Consider the following 27,806-nt stretch of genomic DNA (forward strand, 5'->3'; position numbering starts at 1 on the left):
TCCATCTTCGCAGAATCTCGAAGATCAGCAGATTCTTAACCACTGAAGCCTTAACCTTGACTATCCTTGCCCTGGTAATATCGTGTATTGATTACGCCAACTCACTTTATGTTGGCATCCCCGCATATCATTTACGTTTGCAGCTGGTGCAAAACCATGCAGCCAGATTAATCGCCCGCCAGCCCATACAACACCACGTTAAACCCCTGATGAAGAGCCTTCACTGGCTTCCAGTGGCTAAACGCTGTGCCTTTAAGCTGGGATGCACCACATTCAAAGCCCTAGCGGGGTACGGCCCTACCTTCATCTCTTCCAGGATTCAGCGCTATACTCCCTCTCGAGAACTGCGCTCCTCCAACTTAAATTTGCTGACCACTCCCGTATTTAAACGCAAAAACACAGAGGGTTCAGATTCGCGGTCTTAGCTCCACAGATCTGGAACTCGCTCCCTGTGAAAGTGACAGCCTCTTATGCACAGTTCAGGAAACTGCTTAAAACCTTTCTCTTTACCCAGGCATATCTGTAAGCCAAATGCATCACTGTCACAGCGCCTCTCCTGCTCAGGAGTGCCATGAAACCGTTTGGTGTACGTGCGCTGTACAAATATATTTAACATAACATAACATAACATCCTATGCTGTTCTGAGATCTGGACCAAGTTGGAGAGATTTCCCTGATGCTGTGCCCCCTGGGCCTTCAGGTCTCACTGCAGAGCCCGCATATACCAACAGGCATGTGTCACTAGCACGATGTAGGAGGCCATGAGGCCCAACAGCCTCAGTCAGTCTCATCAAAATCCTGGATAGAGGCTGAAACATCGGTAGCATAGCCTTAATATCCTGGACTCGCCACTCGGGAGGATAAGCCCAAAATTGCACAGTGTCCAGAACAGCTCAGATGAAAGGGAGCTTCTGAGAGGGAGTCTGGTGTGACTTTGGCATGTTGATAGTGAACCCAAACGAGTGCAGAAGGTTCGCCGTAGTTGGAAGATGGGGCACAAGTGCCTGGGGCGAGCTAGCCTTCAACAACCAGTCGTCAACATAGGGGAAGACTTAAATCCCTGACCGCCGCAGATGACTGCGACCACCTCCATCAATCACCTTGGTGAACACCCGGGGGGTGCTTGTGAGGCCAAAGGGGAGCACAGCGAACTGAAAAGTGCTCATGGCCTACCGTTAACCGCAGATAGCATCTGTGGGCTGGCAGGATGGGGATGTGGAAGTAGGTGCTCTGCAAGTCAAATGCTACCATCCAGTCTTCAGGATCCAGGGCAGACAAGACTTGGGCGAGCGTGTTTATTTTGGATGTTTCCTTCTTCAAGAAGAGGTTGAGAAGGCACAGATCTAGGATAGGACAGAGTCCTCCAGAAAGTAGTGGGCATAGCAACCACGACCTGCCTCTGATGCCGGCACATTTACTATGGCTCTCTTGGCCAAGACACCAGTACATCTTAAAGGAGCAAGGAGAAATGGTCCTCCATCAGTCAGTCATAAGTAGATGTAACGGAAGGAGGGAGTGTCTCAAAGTAGAGGGAGTAGCCACTATGGACAATCTGTAGTACCCAATGGTCTGATGTTACTGACTGCCAGTGAGGGAGGTGATGGCATATCCTGCCTACCACTGGGTGCTCATGATGGCCAGTGGGCGGAATAAGATTTGGCGGCAGCGGCTGCCAAGGGGGGGGGGGGGGGGGGGGGGATAGTGGAACCGCATCCTCAGCCATGAAAAGGCTGGGAAGCCTGTTGCCCGTGGTGACTGGGAGGTTATGGGCGCAACAGATGACCCCTTCCGTAGCAAAGAAAGAGACAGAAGTAGGATTGACGTGGATGAGGGGCCACAGACAACCCAAAGTGCCTGGCCATATCTCTGCTGTCCTTGAAGTGCGCGAGCGCTGTATCCGCCATGTCTCCAAATAGGTGACAGCCATCAAAGGGCAAGTCCATGAGAGAAGCTAGGACATCCCTGAAAAACCAGATGTTCTCAGCCATGTGTGGCGCCAGACGGCCCCCCGACAATGAAATCGATCTGCCTAGTGAGTCGGTTGTGTCAAGTCCACATCTGATGGAGAACGTTCCTGCATCTATCCAGTCAGCAATCGCATGAGAGAGTATTGCCTGGGGCTCTGGGACCATAGGCAGCACTTGCGCAACCAAATCACAAAGAGCATGGGAATAACCGCCCAATAGGCAAGCAATGTTTACCGACCGCAGTGCCAAGCTGGTGGAAGAGAACATTCGCTTACCGAAGGTGTCCAGTCTCTTGGATTCCCTATCCAGTGGAATGGTAGGGAACGCGCCAGGGTGAATGCAGGATGAGGAGGATTGAACCACCAAGCTCTCCGGAGTGGGTTCCTGCGTAAGGAAAATGGGATCTACAAGAGTGAGGCGATGGAGGCGGGTAATCGACCTATTCACAGGAGCCCCTGGTGCAGGGCTTGAACCAGGCCCCAAGTATGACGTCCCTAAGGGGTCCATTAAATGGGACTTCTGAGGGGGACACTACTGGCCAAAGCACCTTCGTCAAAACATTAGTTCTGACTACCACTGAGGACAGGGTATTGTCCATGATCTCAGCCGCCCTGTGCACCATCATAGCAAAAGAGCCTCCCTCCTCCGTAGCAACAACAGGAGGGGGAAACTAGGCCAGTGTCAGGTGAGCTGTCTAACCCACTGGCCTCATCCAGTACCTCATACCAGTTGTCCTCCTCAACTAGTTTGTCTCCATAAGGGCCTATAGACCCCTCCCAAACGACTACCTCCAGGCCTATCCATTAAATAAGGCATTGTCTCTGCTTCAGGATGGCCTGGATCGCGTTGGACGACACCCATTCAGCTCTGTGTCGGAGTCGGGTATGACGATGGGGATGACGTCGTCTAGGTGCGTTGGTGGCACTGGGGGTGTCAGCATTGGAGCAGGCACAGAGGAAGGTCTCGGGTGCGCCGACGACTCTGCTCTGGATTCAGCAAGGAATCCTTGGGCCCGACAGATGCCACCAGCGAACCCACCGGCATGGTTCCAGTAGGGGCCCTCTCGTGGGGCTCAAAGGCCCACCAGAGGGGCTAGGACACCCACAAATGAGGCACAAAGACTCATACAACAACTTTAACTGGGCGGGGGTCACTCAGACTCATGAAAAATAGGGGCAGTGTGGAGTGGATCCAAATTCAGACCCCACCAACTTGCGGGGCCTGGAGAAACGACGCTCCTTCATCTCATTGGATGACTTCGGCAGACAAGGGAAAGTCGAAGTGCATTTGAACGTCCTCAACTTCTTATGTTTGTGGGACTTACCCAACTTGCCCAAAGACCTCCCACTTGAACAGGACCTCGAGCATCGCAGAGTCTACTGATGTTGGATGGCAAGTAGCTTGAGGAAGCGCTCCCTCAGTGCCTCCAGGTGCATCGCACTACAGTCCTCATACGCCTTGGAGTCATGTCCCGACTCCAGCCACCACAGACACACCAAGTGATGGTCTGTCACCGACATTTGCTGATAACAGGCTTCACATGGCTTGAAACAACCCAGTTTCTTGGGTGACATCCTCACACCAGGAGATTAAATCTCAAAAACAATGACAAAAAGTCGAAAACGTGGAGTCAAAATGTGAATGAAGTGTAGCTCAATGCAGATCAGCACTATCTGCCGTGGAAATGAAGGAACTAACGGCAGCGTGCAGAAGTGGCACCTGTGTAGGTACTGCACACTTTACTTCTGGTGTGGATGATGCCGACGCAGAACTGAGCAATGGCACCTACTGGTGTGCTAGGGTACTGCTCAAAAATCTTCCGGATCCAGGCTGATGCCTGGGTATATTCAAAGGTAAGGAATCTGCGGCTAGAAATCTCTATCAGATGCATTATTACAACTTTGTCAGCTATCAAATTAAATTAATCAATGCATATTTTTCAAAAAATAAATAGTCAGAAAATGTTACTCAAAAGCTCACCACAAAACCCACAGGTCACTCTGACAGAATTCACACTGATTTTACAAAAAGAAAAATAAATCACGCGTATAGCAAGCGGGTTGCTGTGCTTGGCTTTGTATACTTTCAATGCATATCATTGATAATACTGTATCCTCAAAAACAGGGTCAGCATTGATAATGGCATTATCGATGTACATTTTACTCTATTACAGATAGCCAACCGTTGCCCCGATGCAAACAAAACTCGCCTCAATGTGGTAAGTTTTATTCTAGGTGCATTCACCTTCAAGCCACTATTTTGTTGCAAATAAATTTCAATTACTAATAAAGGTGTTTTTTTTAGATTCCTCTTATCCATTTGACAAGAGAATTGACATCTGATATTGGGTACAATGATGTGTTTCAGCAAGGGGACTGTAAAATGCCTTCCTCTGGACCAAAGAAGTCCTCTAAAATGTGGATGGTATTAGTCAGCCAAATTCAGTCTCTTTTATTGCGACAATACACAGGAAAATGGACAGCAAAATTGGACCCCAAAAAACTTGTAAATCAGACTTTTCAGTGGGCATGTAAAAATTAGACAAACACACTAACTTGTATTTGCAGAGCAGAGTGGAGGCGAATTCTTAAACTGATTCAGTAACTTTACCACTCTGTGCCACTACGCATACAGACCAAAACAGGATGGGGTTTGTCATCTGGCTATATCAATCCGCAGAAGATCTGATCTAGCATCAATAATTGAACTTTAATTGCAATAAAAATCATGCTTAATGCTATGCTTATCTTACCACATTGAAGCTTGGTTTGTTTGTACTGGGATACATGTATGGGCGTAAGTATACACCCAGAGAATGCCATTGTAAATTCTGACATCTGTTGTTAGGATACAAAATGATGAGTCATATTTCCTGAGAATATACAAAGCTAAGCTAAGCAATACAAATACTACATGCGTGATTCTTTCCGTTTTGTAAATCTTCCTGGTTGTGAATTTTATCAAGGGTCTTTATGAGCACATTTGGGGTAGGACAGTGTGTCTACTTTGTTCTGGAAAGCAGTCCAATCAAAGAACTGATTTGGACAGCTAACAAAGTTGTAATAACGATATTGGGAAACTATGCTTAGAGAGTGCGAGCCCACAGGCACTTGATGGCAAATTTACAACACTGAGCACAATAAGTATCACAGTAAGAAGTAGCAATAGCTGGAGTGGGATTAAATCACTTGGAGGAGTGTTTAAATTCTGTTATTCTTTTTTGGAATTAGCTGCAAGGTAGTCCCTTGGCCTAACTCTCTTTTTCATGTACCCCAAACATCAAAGGCGTCATATGTCTTCTTGCATCTGAGCTGACGCCTTCAGGATTAGATCAGTTTGCCTGGGCAACGCTTGAAGGCTGTGCTTGCTACTGACTTCTGGAGCAAGTATCTACTTCTTGAGACCTGAGAGGCACTGCTGTGTGGGCGTAGAGCTTTTTACATGCATTTCACTTAGTTGTGTAAGAAAATATCTTGCTTAAGTTTTCTGCACAACAAAAAACATCTTGCACAGAGAGATCTTACCAACAATTCAACTGATCTCAGACATTAGTTTTTTTAAACAGAAAAACAATCTAGTTGTAACACAATTATTTTTACAACAGCCTGCAAGTTGAACACGTCCTTTTAACATTTGGCTTACCCTTTCAAAAACAACGCATGTGAAACGAAATCTTCTAAATACATCGAAATTTCAATGCAGAAACCATTTTATATGGGCAGAAGAGAGCAGAAGCTGCTGAGCAAAGAGTTACATACAGCAAGCTGAGAAGCAATGATGAGAAACTGTAGACATAAGCAGCTGTTTTAGAGCTGGAAAATTAGACTGAAGGAAAACTCTTCAGAGTGAATTATATTAAAAAGACATTAGCTCCCTCAAAAAGCGTAGAGGCAATCCCACACTGAAAGTCACACTGGTGTAAGTAAGGGATCCTCAACTGAACAGTAAAACATGAAATGCCTCAAAAGGCATTTTGTAGAAAACTTAACATAAGAAGAAACAGAAAAGAAAACGAAAAACGAAACCAGATACAATACTCTTCTTGTCTTAGTCATGTACAGATGGATAAACTCCCAGAGATATATGGTAATGTGCTGTAGGTGTGCATACCTGATCTAGTAAACCACCTGAATACCTAGCAAATCATGGAGTCACTGTGCTTTGTATAGAGGCCTCTAATTTCTGATAAAGAGCTCCTTCGTTTAGGGCAATGACATTTTTTGAGGGTTGGTCACTTTACATTAAGTTTGATGGTTAGAGTAACAATGACAATCATGCATTCGAGTTCAAGAGCCGCACAGAAAAATACCTCTTTAGTCTTTATTTTTTGGGACTTTTGACGTCACTTGTGGAAGAACTCAAAGATGGAGGAGAAGATATTAAGTACATCAGTCCTTATGAAATGAGGACCCCATGGTGTAGAACACCTTTTGGTCCACATCATTCCGTTTGAGATTGTAACCCAGTGCAATGATCTTAAAACAGTGGTGACAGTAAATAGCCTAGCATTTGAAAAGTGCAAAAATATTTCCAAATATTAAGAAGAAAGAATCTACATTTAAAGATAAACTTAGGTTTAGAGGGGGAAAAACATCAAGTTACTCCATAATTTAAATGGGAGAGCAAAAGGTGATGCCCACGTATCTATCCTTCATGGGAAGCAGGTGCAAGTGCGGACAACCGTGAGAAAGTGGGCATGTGGAGTAAGAGGAGGATGACTAAGGAAGCCTCAGTTAAGACCCACTGTTTCAGCTAACAAGGTGGTTTATTGACAATAGTCAAAAGTAATGCTTCCCAGAATTTATATTGACTTTAATCAGAATTCATCTAGCGCTGGAACTGAGCTTTTGGTGATTATACAGCATCCACACATGTATCTTCTGCAGGAAAAGTTCACTCTATTTGCTGTACCACCCTTCACTTGTTGACAATTTAGGTATCTTAGGTTTACAAGAAAGTCTTACTGTTAAAGAAAAGGGGCATCCTTTCCAATACACACAAGACCAGCGTTGTGCCCACGAGAACAGTACTAAGCACCAGGCAATGGTTTAATCCAAGCAGAGGCATTTATGCAGGTTTAGTCCTCACTAAAACCAGGCCAGGGATAGTTCCTCGATTCCAAAAGACAAGAATTAGTAAAGAAGCATTTGGTAGTTGGCATTGTAGAGCGATGAAGATCGGTCGAAAATGATCTGCCATCAAAAGCGGTCATATTCTTAATTCAGATGCTAATTCTGTTCTTAAACCAGGCCTATACGCAGCCTAAAACTGGTCAACTATATTGTTGCATGTAATGTACAGTTAGAGTTGCTGGATAGAATTGTGGAACCTTAGCAAGCAAACGGTGGGAGAAGGACCTTGGGCCGCGGGATGGGACCATGGGAGGCATCAGTGACGCATACAAATCAAATATTTACACCGCATATAATTAACCCCTCAATGGTTGTGGGACATGCAAAAGGGCTTCTGACCTCTACTACCTCCACTGCAGTGATGCAGAGGGGGGCTTCTTGTATTCGGTTTGGGAATACGCAGTTCTCGGACCTTTTTGAAACACAGTTGAGACCTCACGGGGGCGGTCAAGGGGGGCCCCTTGGATTTAATCCCCAAAATTGCCCTTCTCCTACTTGTAGAAGAGGAGTAATACATGACTGCAGAAAGGACATTGGTGAAACTGGGTCTAGTGATCGCCAAAAGTGACACAGCACATTTGTGGAGGCAGAGTCTGTCCTGACATTGGGGCTGAGATGGACCTCTACTGTATGCGGAACAGACCGGTGTACGAGGCACGTGGGTGCCCAAAGAAACATACCAGAGTGTGGGATTCATGGGAGAGATATTGGTAAGGGGAAAACTGTCTACTGATGGCCTAGACTCATTACCGATAAAAATGGGTTTACAGGCATCTTGGCAACGTATAAGGGGCGAGATGGTTTTAATATGTTTGTGAGTTGTACTGATAAGAGCTTATTGTGATCCCTCTTATTTGTGATGGTGTTACTGGAAATGAAAATCTAATCAAAAGATTACAATAAAAAGAAATAGGAGAACTGGAGAACTCGATCTGAATTCGAAATATGAGTTGAAAGCTAGCCCTGGATGATGGATCTGAGTAGGCAATGGTTATAGAAAGGAGGTGGGAGGCAAGTGGGGAACAGGGAGTCAAATCATCTGAAAGTGAAATTAAAAATGTGCATTTTCTGTAGTCTGTTAGGAAATGCCCGTTTAACATTTTTTAAATTTAGAAGAATGTAAAAGGACTTGCCTTCAAAGGATTAACAGATTACACACCAGTAGGACAGTTAGGTTCCTTAACTACATATAGGAATTCTAAAACGTGATTATGTACAGAGAACTCTCTTCGTGTGTAACAAAACAGTTTTACATTCAAGGTCATACGACTGTAAGTTACCAGTGAGTTTATAAGTGATGATGGAATGTATAGCCGTAGACCTGCCCAGATCTATGCTGAATTACTTGAAGATTCTACTGTAGGCCAACTCCTCTGGTAAACAGGCATTTAATAGTTTTCATAGGCTTGTAAGCTATCAATGCTGTAAGAGCAACTATTCCTGGGACTTCTATATATTTAATACTGTAAAGTTGTAGGCCCCTATCAGCCTCCTAGATGTTATTTATACTGGTTAGTGTATGGTTTACCAAAAGGGTCAAATGCAGTAATTGTATAAATCTGTGAGTCTGGGTATTTGGAGTAAGCCTCAATAATAGGGATAACCAGATACGAACTGGCTACACGGTTTAAAAATGAGGCTAACCTTCGTCTACACTTCCATTTTCTGATGCCATTGATATAGATTCGAAGGATATGCTGTCATCATGAATTATTACTGAGAAACCCTTGGTATATAGAAGCTCATAAGGCTGAGAAATTACTGGATCCACCAAGGTGGCACAAAGTCTGTAGATGTTACGTATAATCTGTTGACCATTACCCATTCCTAGGAGGGATTGCACGATCACTTATTTGGTACAGGAAGAAAATGGCCACTGCGATTGTTAAAAGAACTGTCAATGGCTCACAGAGAATACCAAAGTGTGCAGGAATTCCACAATCATGCCTACTCCTCATCAGTCAGAAGAGAAAAGAAGCTAGGACCAGTATAACAACAAGAAATACATTTAGGACACTGAAGAGAGTTATGTGGCGATGGTACTTGCTATCACTATAAACTGGAAAAACTGCCAGTGGCCTTCTATAACTAGAACCTTTATGGAGGTAAACTGAAGATTTCCAGTGAAAAGCACAGAAGTTCGAGATGTGGACACGTTATCATCTGAACTTAGTAATGAAGGAATTTCTTTAACCTGTGTCGGTTGATATAAATCACCTGCCTCCTTTTTGTACTTAGTTACCTAGAGTTGAGCCAATGTTTTCGAACTCCTACTATATATTTCTTTATTTCACACATTTTCTATTTGGGACAAAGGGAATAACAGGATCTAAGCATCTTACATCAAAAAAACCATTAAAAACGTATTATTTTGTAAATGCTGTACACAATCACAACAGGAAGGATGCACAATTTAAACATGCTTATGGAGGCCAAAGGCATAGGTCAGATGTTGGATAACCTACGACGACTATTATGGTCACTAAAACAGGGGAAGTCAAGAGATGGCTGTCCTCCTGCTGACCGAAGGCAATAATAAACATGGAAACAAGGTCATATAGACCCCCAACCACACGGACCAATTGGCAACTTATGCCGAGATGACCCACCTGCAAAAATATGCGAAATCAGCAAAACTGGATGGATGGACTGGGAGATATAAAGGGCCCCCTGGCGGTTATGTCTCTGGATGCCTTAAAGGGATTCTACGCATTTAGGTTGGTGTACCAGTTTGAGGTACTAGCAAAGATGGGTCTCAGAGAGAATACCTGGCATGGGCCAGGTTTCTATATCCCAAAGCTGTGATCCAAGTATAATGTGGCACCCTGGCCTGAAGGCAAGAAAGAGGACCAAGACAGGAATGCTCCCTGTTTCCACCATGATTTGCCCTGCCAGTCTAAACACTGGCTTGCTGGATCAGAGAGACCACAAGGGTGGATAGCTTTAGATAGGCGGTGGAACTGGAAGACAAGATTTCCCTATACACGGAAGATATAGCATTGTATAAGGGAAACCAACAGCATTTCCTAGGCTATTGGACATGTTCCAGGAATTTGTGACATACCCAGAATATAAAATTAACTGTCAGAAGTCTCTTCTGTTCCGAGTACACACATGGGAAGGGATGGAACTGCAGGCACCCCAATTAAGAGCCTGAACAGACAGTCACCAGTAACTGGAGTTGAGATGACAACATCGAGAATACATCTTCAAGCGGAATTTGAAGCAAGCTCTAGATAAGTTCAGGGAAGACGTGAAGCACTGACGCACTCTGCTGTTGGCATTGCTTCTGCATGGCACTCAAAATACCCCATTCTCAGTCGCAGAGGTGTTCATACAGAAACTAGAAAGTGAACTGAAGATACTTCTATGGGATGGTAGGAAAGCCTGTTTATACGGTCATTTGTCAGCAATGTATAAGACAACATGCATATGGCCCTTAGTAGTTTTTGCAGGTGATACTACCTAATCACATGTTCTTCTCAGCACAGGAGGAACGAGGAAGGTGAAATCTGTAATAAATGGTTGCATCACCATCAGTTCCAAAATGACTGCTTTTGTTGCTTTTCTACGAACAAATAAAAAGAAATCTTTAAAAATCAATGCAAGGATGTTTAGTCAGTGGACTCCAATTCAGTAACCTTTACAGATGTTGGATCACTGACACACAAAGAGCCTTCCAATTCTCTTCAACCAAATTTGATTTGGACTGTTTTAGAGTGTTTAACTTAAAGAATCTTGTTGGTTTTGAGGAGAACACTACCTTACTACATGAACTCCTTGACCCTCCAGGAATCATGACCATCTCTGTACAGCTTCACAAGCGAGCAAAACAAGTGAAATACTTCCAAGCATCAAGTAGCAGCTAAAGTAGTGCTTTCAAAATGTTAGTGCTGAGATCCTACTTCTAGTTCCAGCTAAGCTGAAAGGAGAAAATCTTTTGGAGCCCTCAAGCAATTACACATACCTGAGAATTGTCTGTATGTCAATGGTACTTCTACAGCGTACGCTTAGCCAAAAGGCAGCGATGTGCTGTACATGATCAAAGACGAGCATAAAGTCAATGAGTTATATATATACTGCAGTGTGACGAAGTGTTCTCTAACAACACGGGTGTCAAAATCTTTACTAAAATTGGGGCTGTCCTGATGGATAGGGGATGTTTCAGATCCTGGAAAAGTTCTGCTGCCTTGTTTTCTTTTTACTTCGTAGGTTCTGATTAAGAGTTTGGCGGTCCTGGAGTGGGCTGCCACGCCAGCACCCCGCTCCAGGATCGCCGAACCCATAATCAGACCGCCCGACAGGTTAGGAGGTTTCTCCTGGTCTGGCAGGCGGTTCTTTAGTGTCCCTACAGCGGTGCCTATTAAAAAGCCACCGCAGTGGGAGCGCCAAAGCCCGTTCCTGCATGGTATGGACTGTAAAGTCCATGCCGCGCAGGAAACGGGGAAAGCGGCAGACAGGGGGGCACACCATGTGCCCCCTGCATGCATCCCAACGGCCTGAGGCACCAGGGGGCCCTGTAGACCCCTCCCTTATTTCCCTTACGATCAGCCTTTTCATGGCAGACTCACTGCCATTTAAAGACAGGCAGTGAGGAAACTCATAATATGCTTGCAGTGCCGCAACGGCACCGCCAGCATATTACTGCCTCACACCACTGCACTGCCTCACACCACTGCAACACAGCTAGGGAACGGCGGTTCCCCTGCGGCTGTAGCGGGCCTGCTGCGGTCTTACCTGAAAACTCCAAATAGGGCAGTCGGACGGCCAGTGCGGCGGTAGGAGCCGCACCACCAAAGGTTTGGCAGTCCCATGGACTGCTGAACTCATAATCACCCCCTTAGTCTGTAGTCTGTTGGTTTTGTAGTTGCTGGTGTACCGAGAACCACTGTAGATGGTGAGCTGCTCTGCAACTTAAGCGGGGCTGCTGGTCGTGATGGCTTCGTAAATGATGCAGGGGGTTTTGAAGATGGTGCGGCTGGCAAATGGAGCCAATGAAGTTCCATTAGGGTGGGAGTGATGTGCATATTTCTTCAGGCATTGGATGAGACATGCTGCGGAGTGCAGAATACTCTTTAGGGGTGACAATGTGGAGTCTGGGAGGCCCTCCATAGTGGTGGGCATTACCTTAATCCATATGGGAGAGTACGAGAGTTTGAACAGAAGTTCTGAAGGGTCTTTCTAGAAGAAACAGTTTTTAGAACAGTGAGCTGGTATCAGGCAGTCTTTTTTATTTGGTAAAGTGATTGTTGAAGGTGAGGCTGGTGTTCAAGGTGAAGCCAAATGTCTTGCATTTAGTGAAAGTTGGGGTTCGAAGCCATCAAGGTTGATGGCACTAAGCCAGATTTGTATTAGTTCTTTGTAGCTTGGCAAATAACAGGAATTCTGTCTTGTTTGAGTTGAGCTACAATATTGTACAGATGTCATCCTTCATCACAGTTTTATGCACAAAAGAAGTGTTGGTAGTGGTGGCCATGAACTGCTCAATTTTCCCCAGGGCCTGCTTTAGAAGTTGAATCTCCTCTTTTGTGAAGTATTTGATATAATTGAACCAAGTGTATACTGTGGGCCATGGAAATGGAGAGAATCGCCAAGCACAATCTAAACAATAAAGGGATTAAAATTGACACGTGTGAAACTATGTGGAAAACAGGAAACATGGTTTAGTTTGATTTTCAATAGATGTGGCCAGGAGATTTGGAAAGAGTTTCCCAATGAGCCTAAAGTATCACAGACACTAAATAAAATATTGGGTACGGGTAATTTTAGGAGTTTGGTGTCTCAGATTTATAAAACGCTGAACCTAGACAGGAAAAAGACACTTCTGAAAGCTAAGCTCTAGTGGGAAAATCATACGAAAGAACCACTCTCTGATAGTGAATGAAAGCTAACATCTTTAGACTATATCTAGCAATGGAAGGTTTGAATTATCATACTTTAACTTTTTATGTTGTGAACATTTAACACAGCGGAAAATTAAAAGGATATACCCCGATCTCTACTTATCCAAAGTGTAGGGAAAATGATATTTACTTTTTGTACGGAATGTGGCGCATTAAAGTGTTACTGGGAAAATGTGACGGTTAAATCAAACCAGGATACAAAAATTGTACAAGAGGTCTTTATCAAGCCTTGCTTATTACGCCTCATCCCTAAATCCGAAAAAATCAAATACAACAAAGGTTGAAAAATATTTTTTCTTAAAAGGTTGGTAGAATGACTTCAAATCCAAAGGATGCCATCCCCCAAACTGTTTGTCCCTTGAAGGGAACTGCAGTGATGGAGGTTATTTTGAACTTACAGAGATGGTTGCTGGACAGGCGCTCATCTCTAAATAGGACGGACTACCATTCACCAGGGTGGCGGACATTAATTTCTCCGTCTCCCCGACGGGCTTAGTCTGGCCTCCTCCTGGGTCTAAATCAGGCCTAGAATTCAGTGTCCTTACATTGCAATGAGTATGCAGAATATCAGATACCACACTTTTGCTACATTTCACGTACAACCCTTTAGTTATGCCTGTATTGAGACCCAATCTATTACCTTTAGTTAGATTCAAGCAGCAAACAAGCAAAAAAATAAATCTACACTTGTATATTTGCATCTACATGCACATGTAGATTTACTACTTTTTGGAAAAATTTACAGGAATGCACATAGAAAACTAATTCTGCCACTGGTGTATTTCAAAGCATATTTCTGGGAAATCATGTGATATTTCATTCCGGATGCAATGCCCACTGTACAAAGTTCTCTACAGTAGAGCACTCTGCACATATGAGCTATATCCTTTGTGCAAATGCACATTTTTGTCTTCACAGGAAAATATTTTTCCCCATGAAGGCACCTTTTCCTGTACACCCCCTCCAAATCTGGCAGGGTTTCATTCCCCTTCCCACCTTGGGAAGGGTATTTACGCAGCACTCTGATGGACTAAAAATTCTATCTTTTACAGACTGGAAAGGGGGATGAGAGGAGTTTGTGAATGCCCACAAACATAGTTTTTTTGTGAGCATTCATAATCTTGAAAGGCAAAGCATTACTTGAAACAACCATATTAACCCCTTTGAGTTGGATTTACGAATGCAGAGATCTTCACATTGGGAAAATTAGTTTACATCTACCGGCAATCCCTTTGTGAATTCCGGGCATGCATAAAGTAATGTAAGTGTGGTAGGAAACGTTTTAAGCTTAGGGTAACAGAAAAGTCTATGACATCATTTAGCACCAGCTGTACAGGTGATATATTTTATCGTGCTCCTGACAATTCTTCACAACAGACAGAGAGCCGTCTAGAATAAAACAGTCTTGTCACCTAAGTAGATTCATTTATTAATCATAAAGTTATACTAGTGAGCATGAACCATCGCACACACGCCTCTTCAGGAAGGTATGTATTATATCACATTAATCCCTCCTAGAGGGCAGTATAGTGCTGTGAGATGTGTCTTACTTGGATTTAGAGATATCAGTACAAAGCTTTACTGTTCAATAGGAAACCAAAGCTCCCAACCTACAGAGTGGAATGCAGAAACTGCACAGAGCATTGCAAAGGAAAGGATGTGAGCTGCAGTTTGCTGGGCTCAGCAGAGTGGGCAGGAAATAACAGATGATGGCCACAGGGTTACCGCATGTTGTTGGAGAGGCAAATGTCTATGCCAGGGTAAGTCCAGCACCCAAGGAAAGAACAAGCTAAACCAACAACATATTAAGCGCCAGCCATGCATTGCTTCGTAGTATTAAACAAGCCTGCTTACCTACGGACCAATGCCCATCAGGTGTGGATATCAGGGTACCACAGATAAAAAGATGTTTAAGCATATTTGGAAGTAAATCTTCAGTTAATTCTTATGCATTTGTATTCATCATCCACTATCAATATTGTATTTAAGAATAAATGCAACACAGTCGTGGTTGTATCAATTGTGCAGCAGCTGACCCCAGATTATTTCTTCCACCGGTAGGGTCCTGTTAGTTTGATGTTAACCAGAAGGTGGTGATGTGGTGCACTGAGGCCCCACGGAAGTGCGGCTGGCAGGAAAGGATGGCACATCATATTACTGGAAGATGCTCATTGGGTAGGGGTGAGGAGAAAAATTGGGTGGGTTTGTTTGTAGGGTAGCAAGACCTGCATTTTCACGTGGGATGGTAAAATGGGTTAGGTGCCAATTGCTTACATTTTTAATCGTCAATATTAACTGGATGGGGGCAGTTGTCACGGGCAGTGCAGAGTAACTGTGAATAACGGATAGGAGGCAGTATAAGGGCTACACTATAGCTATTTTCACAGGGCTGTATGATAAATTGGGAAAAACAAATAAGTGTTGTGTGATGGAAAGCAGTTCCATCGTAAATCAAACGACCCAGTTTTAACAAAATACCCAATACATACCTGCTGTTGAGGGCGGAGTGGGAGATGAAGGTGATGTCAGAGGGGAACTTGCCCCAGAGCCTGCTAAAAAGAAAGGCCACAGGTCAGTAGGTAAATGAACATTTCAATGCCACATGTATTACAAAGACGCGGGATTCACTGTCCCACTCCTAATGGCTAAATGGAAGCAAGACAGGAAGCATGAGCTCATGGCTGCAAGAAAGTCAATGATACACCCCTTGATAGCATGGCCTTACAAAGGGGAAAATATACTTACATCAAAGTGAACTCTGCATACAAAAACGCCTGAAAGAACAACTCTCATACATAAAACAATGAATCATACTATTTATGAATGGCATTGTGCAGAATCTTTTGAGTTTAAGAAGCCTTCAAGATGTTTCCTCTATCAATTTTCACATTAATCACGGAGACAAAAATAGAGAATACAGAGCGCACACACACATCCAACACAGCTCATGTAGGCACAAAGTGCATCAACGCCATGCTCATATTATCTCTAGCCACTGAGTAATGCACAATTAACAAATTTAAGAGATGCATAACAAAATGGCCAATCCCACCACTCACATCTCTTCAACACCAAATAATATATCCTCAAGTTAATAATGTATTGCTGTAGGAAATCTGTCTTTTCTGCATGGTCAAACGAGATTTCTCAAATTTTTCTGGGCCCTATTTCTACTGGACTTGGAACTCTGTGCCGGTAAGGTACCTGTGCTCTCCATTTAAAGAGGATTATTTGGACTTATACAAATTTATCTTGTCCACAAGTCTCTAGTATCTGGTGTAGGAAATGCATTCAGGGCATGGAGGTTAAATGGCACCTGTGGACTGATGCACCTATTATGCCATCCACAGAGTTGCCCTACAAAACATGGTTTCAAGCCTACCATTGTACCTGGCTGCTGCAGTGTAAAACCTGCAGTATGACCTACCAAAATGACCATTTTTGACAGGCAAAGACCTCCCATTTAAATATTAATAATTCACCAATATGTAGGCCTTGTATCCCACAAGGTACGGTGCATGGTTATTAAGAATGGGACAAGTAGAAAGTTAACATCACCATGTACCTACATTGAAAAAGCCTCAAAAGATATTTTCACAGTGGCAGACGTGGCTGACCTATAGAAAAAAACCAAAGTACAGATTAAAATATTAATATTGCTATCTCGGGTTTGGGACTAGCTAGAAAAACAATTAAACCACTATTTTTAATAGTTGGTAAAAATCAAATTCAATGGTGAAATCTGATTTTGAATAAGTATGAAGAGAAAGTAACTTTTAGAAAGTTACCTTTAGCCTACCTGAAGCTTTAGGAGGCTAATTTGAATTACCTCTCCAGCACCTGCCCAGCCTGTCCTTAGCATTTAATGAGGTGGGAAATTCCTTCCAGAACCCACACAATATACCGCTTGATTTACAAGTCGACCTGAATGGGCAGGGATGACTCCTCTGACCTCAGCTGGACATTCTGGGTGGGGATACTGCTCCTCCTGTTGGAACAACTGTGTCAAAACCTACATGAAAGACCTGTCTGGGGCACATGTAAAACTTATGCACCCTTACATGGGATCCAACAGGACTAGATCACAATTCTTATGTATCCCTTGGCTGGTTGCTCCTTTGTCTTACCAGATTTCGGTCTCATTTTTTGTTGTGAGTCCAGGGCCTGCTTCACAATGGATTTTAATGTTACATGTGGGAGAACACTAGTAATTTCCATAATAAATTCCCTTAGACAGCCCTAGCTCTCAGAGTCCAGGTTTAGTGTGAGTGAAGTCTTGATCATCTTCAAACTGCCCTGATACACTGCATTATTGGCTTGTTTGCAGTAAGGCGAACAGGACTACTGAAAAAGTAGGTAGGCCAGAACCTGGAAACTTTTACCCCATTGGCTAGGGAGTGCCCAGGATTCATCCCCTATCTCTAGCGAGTGCCAAACATAAATGAGGCTCCTCCTCAGAAACATTTCAGTGACCTGCAGAAGGTCATACAAGGACTGTACCTGTTGTAAGTGAATAGCCATGAAGGATTGGAAATACTCCCTCTAGTACCTAGGACAAGGAAGTGGACTCCAAGCGACAGTTGCCTGACCTGTGTGGCTACAGTGATACAACAAGTTGCAAGAAGCCTTTTCTTTGAAATGCCCAGATGACCAGCAGCAAGTGAACTTGGACTGGACTGTGCTGCTGGCCTGTAACAGACACCATGAGAGTTTCTAAGTACATTCCCCTGAAGTCCCGGGGGACTTGAGCACTGCGCTCCTGTGATTGTTTGGGCACCAGAAGAAAGTTTGAAATTTTTGAATACTTTTCCTTGAGAGTGTCAGTGGGTCTCGCTGGAAAAAGTATCCGACCAGCTTTTCCACAGTGTCGAACTGAATTTCAGCTTTGCCCCAAGCAAAGATCCCTGCACTTTTGAAAAAGTGACAAAGTCTGACTCTGCATTGGGACTTAAAAAATCTTCAGCAAGAAATCTCTAGCGCTTCACAGCACCAGTGGGACCAATCTGCTTCAGATATTTGGCCTTCAGTTTGAGGGCAGCGGCTACAGCTTCAGCACTGTCCCACGCGGAGAGGATATTTCTTCTCAAAAAGTGACAATGTCCCATTCTGAAATTTCAACGTTTTTCTTCAAGAAAGTGAAAACAAATCTCTTTCTGAAGTGGGAATTAGAAACTATTCAGAATTAAAAACCTAGCTGTTTCCTAAAAACTAAACATCCAGAGTCAGGTTGCTCCAGTTACCTATGTATCACAGTTAGCGCCAAGACGCCTCGGCATTCGCTGCGCTCTATAAATAACAATTCAAATCAAAGAACTTAGTGACTTCCAGACTTTCACCAGGACCAATACATTTGGTGACTCGCACCCATGCTCCATCGCTGTCAACCTCAAATTGTGCCAGTCTGTGGAACAATTGACTATCATTAGCACTTTGCGCTTTTGGCGCTATTTTCACCTAAAACTTTAAAAACTCATATCATTGGCATTTTGACATTTTTCTGTCATTTTGTTGATTACATTTTACTAAATTTTTCTAATTCTGTTTGAGATTTTTATTGCTTGGTGTTTTGACTCTGTTACTGTTTTGATACTGCATACAAACTTTACACATTGCCTTAAGTTAAGCCTTTCTTCTTTGTGCCATAGCTACCAGGCAGTTGAGCTCAAATTAACTTGGTGACTTTGAGGATTCACCCTCACAAGGAGTGTTATTAGTCCTTGAGGTGGGCAGTTTTCCATCCCCAATAATCACTTTCTTACACTTGCCATTTAACCATCTAACATTATTACACATGACACTTTCGTCTGACTCGCCTAACCTCACACTACGCATATCACTAAAGAGTCTAATGGAAAAAAGACAGCTCCAGTAATAATCCACCACAGAATGACTCAGACTCTAGGCATTTTTGATGAGTCTGATTTGTCAAACACCGCTGCACTAAGATACTTATATGCTTTACAGTTTTTACAACTGTGCTCTTACCATCTGCAAGGTAGGAAGTGAGGTAGATTTTACTGTTTGTAGTGGTTTCATTTTATTATTCATAATATTCCGGAGAGTCAATAGCAATATCATGGAGTTGATATTTCTCCTTGTTATTGCACTTACAAAGAGTTGCAGAGCCAAACTTGGAATAATTCTTCCTTGTTGTTATTGGTGGATAACAGGAATTTTGCTTTGGAGGAGTTAAGCTTCAGGTAGGTGAAGTGGATGAGGTGAACGCAGTGTTTGAGGAACTGTGTATGCGTCAGAAACAGGAAAGACTGTAACATTTTGTTGTGTGTCATCAGCGTACTGATGAATAGCATTCATTACCGAGTAGCCTTCCAAGGGGCTCTACGTACAGGTTGAATATGATGTAGAAATTGATACAACCATGTGGTGACCTTCCGGGAACTGATAGTGCCCATGTGAACGAACTAGTGTTGGTTAAACAGGTAGGAGAAGAACCAGTGAAGTACACCGTCAGTGAATCCCATCTGAGACTTGAGGGTGTAAAGGAGCATGGGATGGTCAATGGTGTCAAACGTAGATTAGAGGTCTAGTAGTATTAGGAGGCAGGTGCCATCTTTGTCACTGTTCGGAAGGAATATTATCTACAATTTATATTATAGCTGTTACTTGCTGCAGCATGAGCTGAAGATGGATTGCTGGTCGTGCAGGAGATGGTTAGCACTGTTGGGATATTGCAGTTGTAAGTAGATCACTATTTCAATTATCTTGCCAATGATAAGTAAGTTTGTGATGGACTGGTAATTGGCAAAGTCATCAGTGTGAACTGTGGACTTCTTTGGGAGTAGGAAGATCTGGTCTATATGGAGGGCTTCAGGAAGAGACCTTGAGTGTGAGGGAGGTGCTAACAATGGTGGGTAAGTGGGAGAAAACTTCTCTGAAGAGGACTTTAATGAAGATTGTACCAGCTGACCGAAATGGAGTAACTGGGGCAGGTGAGTATACCAGTGAAACTTAGCAGGAGCAGACAGGGGTGTAAGCGAGGCCAGTTACTGTAGCTATTGCACTTCGCTGATTTGCAATTCCATTTGACGAGGTGCCAAAGCCCCTACGATGAACAGGTAGCACGGTACTCTGAGCATTTTGGACTAAGAATGAAAGCTCAGTGGGCCGAAAATGGATTTTCATTCTCTGCCCCATCAGATGCAAAATGCCACGACAATAAACTCCCAGCTAAGTGACATGGGGATATAGGTATTTAATGATTTCTAAACTCCATCTAAACTAAAGAGCTCTTTGCAGAATAAAACCCTAGATCAAAAACATATGGAAGAAAAGCATTTAAGTGCAGATTGGCACCCAAATATAGTCCATAAAATCAAAACACAGAAAATACTTTTTACTCCAATAAACTGCTCACTGATGTTAAGTACAGAAGACATGCAACCATTATATAAAATCACACAAAAAACAAGCAGTGGCAAAGCCAATAAGTATTGTGTCTGTGAGACCTATTGGTCTAGTTTCTTTTAAATGTGTTGTACAGCACTGTGGCTGTACAGTACATGTTTAAAGTTTTATTCCAAATTGCTATGAAACAGCCATTATTCTTTTGTAATTTATTAATGCATGAGGGATGAGCTTTGAATTAAAATGTGAAATGGACAGGAAGTAGCAACATGAACAATGGCTGTCTTAAAAAAGTATTATGATATGGTAAACACTGCACTTTTTTATGAGGGGTTAGCAGGGCTTAATAGAGAGAATGGGATGGGTAGAATTAGGTAAGAAGCAAGTAGGGTAATGGTTAGAGTGATCGTAAATAAGCATCATGTTTAGTGGAAAGGACTGTTTAATTTTAATTTATGAAATAATTTAATTTAAATTGAAGAAAAAGATGCAAATTAATTAATGTGCATATGTAAAAAAGATTAATGAAATTTCCCCGTAACATTGCAAGGGAAGAGAGGTGTCAAGTACATTTTCGTATTTCAAAGGAAATGGAATGGGACAGGGTATGTGTATAACAGGAAAGCAGTTCCCTGAATGTGATTACGTGTGCTTGAGCTAAGAATGAATGCTATTTGTTTTTAAAAGCACAGCAAAAAGGGTGTCCTTGAAGCTCGTTTTTTGGCAAAGTAAAGTTGAAAATAAAACTCAGGTTGTGGGTGAGGTGCAGTCACAAATATTGTTTAAAGCTGTCTAACTTAACAAATGAAAGGCAGCATTGTTCGAGGTGGAATAAAGGTAAATTTACAGCTGAATGTAAATGTTAACCTCTAGGTCGCTTTTTTGGACTTCCATAAGTTGAAATAAGTGAAAGGTAACATTTTCCTGTGTACCTTGCACACATCCTGTGTTTTAACAGTCACCATCAGGGCCGGACTGGCCGTAGCGGGCACCGGGTATTTCCCCGGAGGGCCATCAGGGTGGATGCCAGTTTGGGCCCCTCGGGGGCCGTTTTTGTTACAGGCCCGTTTTAGCAGCATAGCTGCAATATCGGCCCCAGTAACAAAATCGTCCCTGGCAAACAGCTCAGCCGCATCCCCAACATCCAGTGAGCCGGCCAAGCACTTTGTGAGGGCTGGTTTCGGTTCCCAGTCCGGCCCTGTTCACAACTATTGTTCAAAGCTGTCTAACAAAAGAATTGAAAGGCAAAATTGTTCGAGGGGAATAAAACTTAGGTTGTGGTTGAGGTGCAGTCGCAAATATGGTTTTAAGCGGTCTAACTTAATAATTGAAAGGTAACATTTGCAGAGGTAGAATAAAGGTAAATTTAAAGCTGAATGTAAATGTTGTCTTCTTTGTCGCTTTTTGGACACCCATAAGCTAAAAATAAGTGAAGGGTAACATACCTTGCAAACGTCTTGTGTTTTTTCAGTTAGAACTATCATTTAAAGTTGCCTAAAAAAAGAATTGCAAGGCAGCATTGTTTGAGGGGAATAAAACTTATGTTGTGGTTGAGGTGCATTCGCAAAAATTGTTTAAAGCTGTCTAACCTAACACATGAAAGGCAGCATTGTCCAAGGTGGAATAAAGGTAACATTAAAGTGGAATGTAAATGTTGTCTTCTTTGTCGCTTTTTGGACACCCATAAGCTAAAAATAAGTGAAGGGTAACATTTTCCCACGTACATTGCACACATCCTGTGTTTTTGCAGTCACCACTATTGTTTTGAGCGAACAAAGAGTTAAAAGGCAGCATTGTTCGATGGGAATAAAACTGATGTTGTGGTTGGGGTGCAGTCGCAAATATTGTTGAAAGCTGTCTAACAGAACAAACGAAAGGCTGCGCTGCCTGCGGTGGAATAAAGGTAAATAAACAATCCCTCGCATGCACGGTCCGTTTAGTTTGAGATAAGTGCTTCCGTTATGATTTCACTTGCAATGTTAAGGGGGGGGGTCTAGGGGGGGGGGGGATTATTCTGTTTTTTACATGTCCACATTAACTAATTTGCACCACAATCACGAGAAGTTGTGGCGCTGCTGGGATTTTAATGTGGCTCCCTAGCTTCAAAGAACACAGCTCTGCACATAACCAAATACATAGTAATGCGAATCTCATCATCTGCAAATCAGTGGCCTTAGAAGCTGGGGAACCTGTAAAAGTCCTTCTAAAAAGATGAATGAAATTTCCCCCATGATAATGCAAGTGCAGAGAGCATTGGAAGCACATTTTCTTACTCAAAGGAAACGGACTGCGACAGAGTGTGTGTATAACAGGCAAGCAGTTCCCTGCATGCAATAACGTGTGCTTGAGCTAAGAATAAACAAACACCTGCGTGCAAAGTTCCCTCGCAGTCACGTGTTAAACACAAACGCATGCACATGAAAAATGTTTAAAGTGCAAGTAGGGTAAGGACACACGTACTTGGGCCATGTTCTAGGGGACAGGCACATGCAAGAAGAGTGAACTGCCGACTGCAGAGCTGACCAGCAGAAAGCAAGCAATCAAGAGTGTCTTTGAAGCCATCCAATGGCAAGTAATGGGGGGCCTCCATGTCCACTAACTGTAAACAAAATGTCTTGGAGAGACGGCACATGTTCAGTCTACGCAAGACCTAAAAAACAGACCCAGTGAGAAATGGGAATAGTGCCACAAGCACTAAGAAAAAAAGGAGAAAAAGGCAAAAAAGAAGAGAAAGGGAAGTTCGGAAAGGGTAAAAAGAGTAATAATGAACTGGAAGCACTTTCTTTTTTCCTGAGAAAAAAAAATGCATAAACCACCCAAAAAAGGTATATTTAAATTTCTGAAGCAAGTTGCAAATACACTAATATTTAAACAGGACAGCCGAGGCATCAACTTTCATAGCACTCACTTAAATAAATATAACAATGTGCTCAACAAAATAAGCAAGGGATAATTGAACACTCATGAAGAAATTAGATGCCTTTGATAGTTACCTGAATTATTCGAGTTGCTGTGTTTTGTCGAATGCTCTTCGTTATTCTCTACAGCAGTGCGTTTGGACTTCTTCAACCAAAAAAAGAAAAGATAGGGTGAGATTCACGTGGCTGTTCACACAGTAACTTCAGAGAGTTTCAACACATTTTCAATGACCTGGGTTGATTTGGGAACTGACATGAAGCCGCATGTCCTCACTTCAAGGAAATTGCAGGACAGGGTCAAAAGACATTCTAAGAGAGATCAGGGCACAGTCTGCTGATATTCTTTGTCGATTATAAGGCATGCTCCATTCTATCTGGGCATAAATGTAGTTAATATTTTGGAAAAGTGTGCCTATGACAGCCTTTATTCAGGAAATTGAAAAAAAAAAAACAAAGTGATGAAAGGAATGCTTCAATTAATTTCAGCTACTGGTGAACACTTTGGCCACATCCCAGACCACTGCTTTTCACCCACTAAGCAAATCTAGACAGAGCCACTCATGCGCAAGCCAGTCTTCATCCAGCTCCAATAAGCCGAGTCCCCTCCTTAGGGAAATACAAGCCACTCCAGACCCATCTTGGCCTATCTAGGCATCATCAGTGAGGTATAGCATCATTCCTAGGGCACACCGACCACAGCACCTATGTCTTGACATACCAGTTGCACTTAGGCTATATACTGCAAAAACGAAAAAAACAATGTTTGAATGAATTAATCTCAGCCAGTGGTGATCGCATGGGTCCACATTCGAGAAGATCATTTTCAGCCCACTATGCCACTGTGGACAGAGACTTCCCATATGCAAACCAGTTGTGGTCCTGTTCAAATAGGAACAGTCCAACCATAACTGCTTCTGGGACGACAACTCTTGATAAAGGACTGCTAAGGAGCTGTGCAGTACCTATAGGATAGTGGTAGGTGTGATTTTCTCCCCCACATAATAATAAAACTTTGCATCGGTTTAGGAATATTTATGAAACAGTGGTTAGTAGAAATCCGTAGGAAATCTCAACATCCTTTTAATTTTAAAACAACCCAAACTCACACTGAGATTTTGGGAGAAAGTAATGGTCGGGGTAGTTTGCTACCATGGATTTGGACACTCATTTCTCCACTACAAGGAGGGGCAAGGAAACAGAGGTTAAGAAATGGAAGAACATTGCATTTCAAAGTTCAGTGTTGCTCTTAGCTCTTGAGCCACTATAGCAACAGAAACGTTACTCATACAGAGATGAAACTGCTTCACTGTAGTTACTTGTGTTAATTTTACTAATTTGCTGGACCATTATGAACATGAAAGAAAGCATAGGGATATGTTTCAGACACGTGTTGTGAGGCCAAAGGGCTTTCTGCATCCTATCCTGTGTCGGAGTCCATACCAGAAGGTTTCAGTTGAGCCTTCTGTGGTAATGTGAGCATTGGCTCAGAATGCCCAGACATGGAATGTGTGATGAGGTCATGAGGGCACTGCATTCCGATTGTAAGCAGTTGCTCCAGGGCCCCTTCATGGTGAGACTTATCCTCTCCATTAAACATCTTCATACCTTCTCAGACTGCTTGGAGTCATCCTTATCAAACTGGCGACGACCTGGGATGTTCCTGGATGTCACTACGCAATTTGGATAATGACAAGATAAAGAAGGGGCCAGAGAGCAAACCATTTACTGGCTTGTTTTCCTCACGACTGAATTCGTCATTGTTCACGAGTAAGTGAACCACCAAGGTGAGAGAACCATTTTTCTATCATCTGCTCATCGTCTCATCGTTGATTTTGCCCTTGAGCCCTGCCTCGCGCTTCAACTGCCACTGATTCCGTTTGCGCTATGTCTAGAAAGCTTTGCGCTACATCTTTGACAATCTGTGGTGTATTTTGAGCGCTGTGTTGTTTTTAATTGGCCTCAGCCTCATTATGGGACTGCCACTGATTTTCAACCGGCCCCCGTACTTGCCAGCAACCTGTGAGGAGCGCGTGTTCCCCATCGCACGTTACGAACAGAGACAGACAGTGTTGTCAGCCTCAGTACAACCGTACTTGTCACACTCTTCCTCACAAGCTTTATCGGACTACCACCAACCTGTGAGGAGCGTGTGTTTCCCATCGCTCGATACGAACAGAGCTCGATACGAACAGTACATCTGTACTTTGTCTGCATTTGTCAGCATGTAACGCTCCATTCGGCAAGCGCAACAATCTACATCACTGTGAAATTTTCCTACCTGCTGCCTTCCTTGTCTCGCACTCGTCTTGACTTTCTACCTCGTTTGTACCATCGAGTTCAGCATCTTGCGAGAGAACTATTGTGCTTTCACTGCCATCTAGTGGTTTCTTTTGACATTTTTTTTTTATTTCAGCAACTTGCACCACTATCAAGCACATCTTTATTAGGATCAAGCAGCAGTCCTTCAAACTTCAGCATTTGTTCTCTGTACCAACGGAATTATTATTATTTTTTTTTTCTTCACATTCACCAGCAAAATCTGTGACATTTTATTCCAAGCAGCATTCTTTAAAACAAGCAGCTTCTTCCGTGATGTATTTACAAACCCTAAGTTGAGCACCCTATGCAAATCTAAATTTCAGTGACTTGCACACTGGATTTACATGCAAGTCTTCACGTCCCATCTCAGTGCAGATCCACGTTTCAGTGATTCGCACACTCTAAATTGTACACAGAGTTTCTATGTTTCACATTCCAGTGCAAATCTACGTCTCAGTGATTTGCACACTCGAATTGAATACCATGTTCATATGTTTCGCACTTCAGAACAGATCCACGTGCCAGTGATTTGCACACTTATTTACTCTGCAAATTCTTTTATGCTGTGTGCAAATATTTTTTTTTCTCTTTATTTTTTTTTATATATATATTTTTGTGATCTACTCACCTTATGTCTAATACCATGCAGAGCATTTCGCCTCCAGCACCCTTTCTACAAGAACCAGGTGAACCTATACTGGAATGGAAATTATGGATTCGTTCATTTAATGCATATTTAATAGCTATTGATGCCACAAAATTTAAACCGGATAGGAAAAAAGGGTTGTTGTACTACCACTTAGGAGTGGAAGGGCAAAACATCTTTGATCACTTACCTGATTATCCTGATATAGATGAGACTGATTTGGACGAATATCAACTTTCTACTGCTCAATTAGATAAATATTTTTCAAAGTCCAAAAATCTTGTTGTTCACAGATTCAAATTTTTCACACGAGTACAAAAACCGACTGAAAGTATTGACTCCTATGTTACCGATTTAAAAGTACTAGCAGCTACCTGTGAATTTGAAGATTTTACTTCCCAATTGATAAGGGACCAACTTGTAGTTAGATGTAATTAAAAAAAAAATACAAGAACGCCTTCTCACTTGTAAAAATCCATCTTTAGATAAGGCTGTTGATATAGCGAAAAGTATTGAGGGTTCTTGTCCAGATGTGAAGTTTTTGGAAGAATCTCTTAACAAAAGTTCCATTTCTGGTGCTGTCATCAACAAATCTATTCCTAGTTTTGACAAAAGTAATTTAAAAAATAACAAAATTGCTTCAAAACCCACTTTTCAAACCCCGCATTCTTTTTCGCAAAATCGCAAAATTATCTGTTTTAAAAAATGTGGATCACCTAACCATGTTGCCACTTTCAAACATTGTCCTGCTCTTGGTCAACAATGCAAGAAATGTGGAAAAACAGGTCACTTTTCCAACGTTTGCAGAGGTGGTAGACCTTTCAATGGGGGTAGATTTAACAACTCCAATCCTGTTCGTTGTTTAATAAATGATGACCATAATTCTGATGACAGCAACAGCGATGTTGTGATTAAAGAGTTATCATTAGGTGTCAGATGCATCAAACAAGAGAATGTCTCTTCTATTGCTGATCCAGAAATTGAAGTTTGGATAGACAGCATCTCCATCAAGCTCTTAGTAGATACTGGAGCTCGCATCACTATTATAGATCAAATCAAGTACACACAATTCTGGAGTTCACATCATTTATTACCTCCAGATGTTATGACTGTGGCTTTTGAGGGCAGTAAAGTAGACTTGTTGGGGTATTTTTGGTCTTCCATTAAAATATTTGATTCTTCTATCAATGGTAAAGTCTATGTAGCACGCAAAGGTATTAATGTTCTAGGTCTTATTCATCAAGCAGAGTTCAATCTAACCATCAGACCTGGTTCAAATAATCCCATCACTATTGAGAGACATGATATTAATTTGGTTACCAATGTCAACATTGATTGGGAAAATAAGTTCCCTAAAGTTTTTCAGAACAGTTTAGGAAAAATTTCAAATTTTGTATATTCTGTAAAAGTGAAACAAGACATTGCACCTGTCGAGCACAAATTACGCAATATACCTGTTAGTGTCAGGAAGGAATTATCGGATATGTTATCTGATATGTGCACACAAGGTATTATTGAAAAAGTAGAGGGCACATTATGGCTTTCTCCAATAGTT

General features: G+C 42.5%; 1 protein-coding gene across 4 annotated transcripts in view; it reads right to left on the reverse strand.

The window, feature by feature from the left end:
- Nucleotides 1-27,806, reverse strand: part of PXK (PX domain containing serine/threonine kinase like) — a 283,519-nt gene that overhangs the window by 12,206 nt on the left and 243,507 nt on the right. For 2 of the 4 annotated variants that reach the window (XM_085624745.1, XM_085624747.1), the window contains exons 16-17: nt 23,362-23,431; nt 15,493-15,555 (exon numbers count right to left, since the gene is read on the reverse strand). In XM_085624745.1, the coding sequence (XP_085480871.1) occupies nt 15,493-15,555; nt 23,362-23,431 (133 nt within the window). The remainder of the gene's footprint in view (nt 1-15,492; nt 15,556-23,361; nt 23,432-27,806) is intronic. The other 2 variants (XM_085624748.1, XM_085624746.1) reach the window with 1 other exon arrangement.

Source organism: Triturus cristatus, chromosome 9 (genome assembly GCF_964204655.1).
Source record: "Triturus cristatus chromosome 9, aTriCri1.1, whole genome shotgun sequence".
Lineage (NCBI taxonomy): Eukaryota > Metazoa > Chordata > Amphibia > Caudata > Salamandridae > Triturus > Triturus cristatus.